General features: G+C 39.0%; 1 protein-coding gene across 2 annotated transcripts in view; it reads left to right on the forward strand.

Moving 5' to 3' along the window:
- Window positions 1–5,000, forward strand: part of LOC138020023 (protocadherin Fat 4-like) — a 125,303-nt gene that overhangs the window by 50,247 nt on the left and 70,056 nt on the right. For both annotated transcript variants that reach the window (XM_068867013.1, XM_068867012.1), the window contains 2 exons: window positions 1,659–1,786; window positions 2,142–2,351. In XM_068867013.1, the coding sequence (XP_068723114.1) occupies window positions 1,659–1,786; window positions 2,142–2,351 (338 nt within the window). The remainder of the gene's footprint in view (window positions 1–1,658; window positions 1,787–2,141; window positions 2,352–5,000) is intronic.

Here is a 5,000-nt window from a genome sequence, read left to right on the forward strand (position 1 = left end):
TGTCTGGGATTTTTTCTTATTAACTGAAGTGAGTGTTTTGTAACGTAGAGTGCTAGATTTCTATCCCATGTGAACCATGTGAGCGTTAGCCCTATTGATGGAACTGGGCCCACACAAGGACAGAGAAAAACTCTGACCAGGGTGGGAATTGAACCCACGACCTTCGAGTTTGATCTTTTTTCTTATTAGTTACGTCTTGCGTGAACGAATTATGGCTTCTGGAAATATACCTCCTCAAAGGAGAGAAGTCGCTGTCAGAGGAGATGATAATTCTTTTTACGGAGCTATTGCTCTTTGGAGGGCTGAAATGAGCGATGAGAAACATGAGGAAACCCATAGGTTAAGTTCTTGTTTGTTTGAGAAAAATACAACGGTTTTCGAGCCGCTACAATTTTCTGCAAACTCTGTAAGAGTTCAATCACTTTAATGTAGTACGATGATTCTGCTCAATCAAACCATTTCAATCTCCTTCTGCCTCGAGGCAGCTGTTTTAATGCCACTCTTCCATAGAATACAGCAGTCTCTGTTTTGATGGATTTAGATGACACTGGGAATTCATATCTGATATGCCCTAGAAGTTACATGTAAACAAACCTTTTCTTCTGTCAAACTACCATTTACATGTAAAGTCACTGGATCTAAGCAAACTTGTCAAGCTCTATGACTTCGTCCAATACAAAAGCGTAACCTTCATATACTAGTTCTTTGTAGATCTGATCTTTGGAGCAGGTCTTTGAGGTTTTATTACTCCCACAATCATACTTCTTATGTACAAAGTTGGTGTAGGACGTTGAGAGGTTCTGTAACCTCGTACAAAATTATTTTAACAGACCTTTGTACTCATCGAAACCTTGAATTGGTAACGATTAATAGCTCTAGCCCACGACAAAACATCATTGTTATTCCTGGGCGAGTAAAATCTAAATATTCCAACGTGAGGAAGAATATTTTGCTTCTCTGGGTACCTTCGATCGTTGTCACAACCCTGCACAGCACAACTTTCGGATCGCCACTAGGCATATTTCCAATATTATTTAAATTGCTGAGTTTAGAAATAGGCCAAAAGCCAGCCCATACACACGTAAATACAACTGAAAAGGCTTTATTGGGTCATTTCCTCCAGATTTATTCCTAATTTTGTAATACTATTACTCAAGAGACCGTTTCACAACAAATTTTACGCAAGCAAGGAAGTTAATCAGCAAATTTTGTCTCATATTTCGCGGTTATTCAAACAAAAACTTACACTTGCTACGTGACAACATTGCCCAAATCGATTTTTGATAAAACTGTGTTTTTTGGACGTCGAATAACTTTCCGCCATACATTTTCTCACAACAACTTGCAATGTTTTCCCCCTGGCGATCCCAAAACCCTTTGCGTATAACGCATGGATTCAATTACTGGCAACTCATTCATTGGGGACGGGCATGCAAATTCTCAGTGATGCATATCATACTTTGCAGTAGCATTGGATCCTCGAGGACGGTCATGTTACAATTGTTGAAGACCTTGACATCGATTTAGAAGGGTGATAAAAAGAGTTGAGCATGTCTCTGGGGGGAATAATTACCAATTAATTGCACGCAACATTGAGTAAAAGCACTGGACGTTTTGTCGAACAGTTTTTACGAATGTGTTATTTTTCTTTGGTACAGATGATTTTACCCTCGATCCAAACACGGCAATGATCAGAACTCGCAAGAATCTTGAACGCCAACAGACCTTCAAATATACCTTAACCATCGGCGTCTCAGACCAAGGAAAACCTTCTAAAGTTAGCATGGTAAACTAGCTTAACTGTTGTAACAAATGCTAACGCCATAGTTACTTTTACGTAACTTATTAAAATAAGTATTGCTGAAATAGTTGCAGAATTTAAGAACAGTTAAATCTGGTTTTCCTGATCGAACGTGGGTAAATTAAGACGTAAAATGTTTAATTTGGAACGGAGCGGATAAACTTAAATTGCCGTTTAGTCAATCTTTATAACTCAACGAGGGGAAGCACTCAACAAAGTACGACAAAAGAAAGAGCACGAACTGTTTTCACATGTAAGTCAGAGCCAGCAGAGCCTTAAATGTAAATTGAACCGATGGACTTTTTGAAGTTTCTCCTCTTTTTTCTGTATGGTGTTTTAGACTCAAGTTCACATCGAAGTTGGCGATATAAACGACAATGATCCAGTCTTTGATCCAGTAAATTATACAGTTTCTGTTTATGAAAACTCCCCAGTGGGGACACCGCTTTTAAATGTAACAGCAGCGGACGCCGACACTGGTCAAAATGCTAGGATCACTTACAGTGTTACTGGAGGTGACCCATATTCAGTATTTACAGTTATTACACAGGTAAAATATTCTGCGATAAATACATAACAATTAGAAAAAACTCGACTGAAAAAACAGTTATAGTATTATGTTGCAACAAGCGTGACCATTTGCTGTGTTTTTTAGCGAGCAAAAAAGGAAGATGGTTTAGGGTTAGGGTTAGCTGGTGATGTCGGTCTCGACATCCGTGACTAAGGTATTAACTAGCGAGCCTTTCAGGTGGTGAATAACGAGCTTAACTCAATCAATCAATCAATCAATCAATCAATCAATTTATTGTAGTTAAAAATGACACAGCACAGTCCTAGGGGACCCACAATTAGCAAATCTATTCCAGGGGAGCCACCTCTCTAAAACAAGTAGTCTGTGTTAATAAAAGAAAATCAAACACACATGCATATTAAATAGGTAAAGGTAAAGGTGAAGGTACATCTTATTTAACGTCGGTAATTCCCTTACCCTCTAGAGGGCATTCTCCCAGGAAGCCGACGCTGCGCTCATTTTACCCCCCTTCTTTCCACCAGTGCTCCGTTTTAAGGGTATTTAAGTGGCTGTCCCGCTAACAGCGGTCCGGTCAATTTCGGGTCAGAAAAAAGTTAGCCTTTATATTTTTTGGATGAAAAGACTTAGTGTGTATATACTAAAACCAGTATGTTTTGCTGTAAATCCTGCTTTTCTTTTTTGCTACACCCCGAAACGACCTCAGCTGTCTGAGGGGAGATTTTTGGTCGATTTAGTAATCAAAATTCGTGACTTTTCCGGATCGCGCTGCCTTAAAACAAGGACGTATTGCTCCATATCGACCAGACCACAGCATTAAGGTACATCCGAAGTGCTTTGCACCGAAATTTCGATACGGTTGGATAAAAATTAGATAAACCGCAAAAAATCTAAGATAACTCACTGCGTCGCTTGTGAAAATGAATAAATAATTAGCTATATGGAAGACTCAAAATATCAAAAGTGGCACCTAAACCAGGATCAAAATTACATTTACAGCAAAGATCTATCCATACTCTAACAGATTCTCGAGTTAAACTTGCGGGTATCATCCGTTATCAGACGCCAGCGAACTCTGTTTTGAGCTCATAAACAACACAATTCACAGCATAATCATGCAAATGTCACGCAATTCGCGGCTGGCGTGATGGCGATTGAATGCAAACATGAACCACCGGATAAGAATGATGTTTAGTAGCCCAGAATTTCTCGTAAGTTAGAACCCTTTACCTTGGATTAACGAAACTTGGGATATCTGTAATTAAATTATGCCTCTGTTGGACTACTTATTGATTTCAGAGAAGTCGGTTTTGTAATAATAAAACATGTCCTTTTGAGAAACAACACTTGAAAACTTTTTTTTTTACGATTTAAAGGTGCTCAGTTTGAAATTCCAGCAATGGAAATTCTTGAGTTGCATGATGGCCTACAACTTGCAGCAATCACCAACAACAAAATAAAGGGCTAGTAATGAAAAGTGAGTGTTGTCACGCGATGAAATAACTGCGGTTGCAAAACGTTCTTTGAGAGAAGACAAATGGCAGGAAGTCCCTAAAATAGTAGTAGTAGAAGTAATAATAATAATAATAATAATAATAATAATAATAATAATAATAATAATAATAATAATAAAAGAAGAAAAGCTTAAAAGAGAAACGGAGTCTCCTATTATTGCAGCACAAGATCAAGCAATAAGAACAAATTACTTAATAGCAACGATAGACAGGTCACAGGATGATCCCAAATGTAGAATGTGTAAACAAAACAATGAGACCATCAGCCACATTGTAAGTGGGTGCCCGAAACTGGCGCAGATGGAATACAAAAAGAGGCATGACAATGTAGCTAGGGCAGTTCACTGGAACCACAGAAAAATATGGGTTTGAGCGAAGTGAGAGGTGGCATGACCATGTCCCGGACAGTGTACTTGAAAATGAGGATTACAAGATGCTGTGGGACTTTAGTGTACGGACAGACCATGAGATCGAGGCTGGGAGACCGGATTTATTAATCATTGACAAAAGTGAGAAGAACTGCCGAATCCTAGACGTGGCAATCCCGGAAGATGGAAGAGTGAGAGCAAAAGAAGATTAGAAAGTAGGAAAATATCAAGATCTTGCGAGAGAAGTCCGAAAGATATGGAGAGTAAGGACAAAGGTGATACCCATAGTGGTAGGGGCATTGGGAACAATACCACTGAGGTTAAAAGAAAATCTGAGGACCATAGGTGTAGACACATCCATTAAACTGATTCAGAGATCTGTAATGTTGGGATCGGCAAGGATTCTTAGGAAAGTGCTGGAGATGTAGGCAGGAGAGGAAAGTAAAATGAAGAACGCTTCTTGGTTTCCCGAGACAACTGGTTGTTGGTCGGAACCAATGAAAATCAGATTTTGTCTGAGATTATTAGCAATAATAATAACAAACAAACACTACCTGACATCGTAGTCAATGGCTTTAAATGTACTTTTTTTTCTTACTTCAGGCCGGCGTCCCTACTGTGAAACGTTCTCCTCAATATGTTACTGTTGACACCAAGACTTGACAAAAGTTTACAAGATTGTGTCGCGTCCGGTGATTTGGGGAAACTCATTGAATTAGCACACTTTTGACAAGGTTTGGAAAAAAATTACAACGTTGACGTACACGGGCTTTCTTTACAAACTTAGC

This window comes from Montipora capricornis, chromosome 10, assembly GCF_036669925.1.
Source record: "Montipora capricornis isolate CH-2021 chromosome 10, ASM3666992v2, whole genome shotgun sequence".
Taxonomy (NCBI): Eukaryota; Metazoa; Cnidaria; class Anthozoa; order Scleractinia; family Acroporidae; genus Montipora; species Montipora capricornis.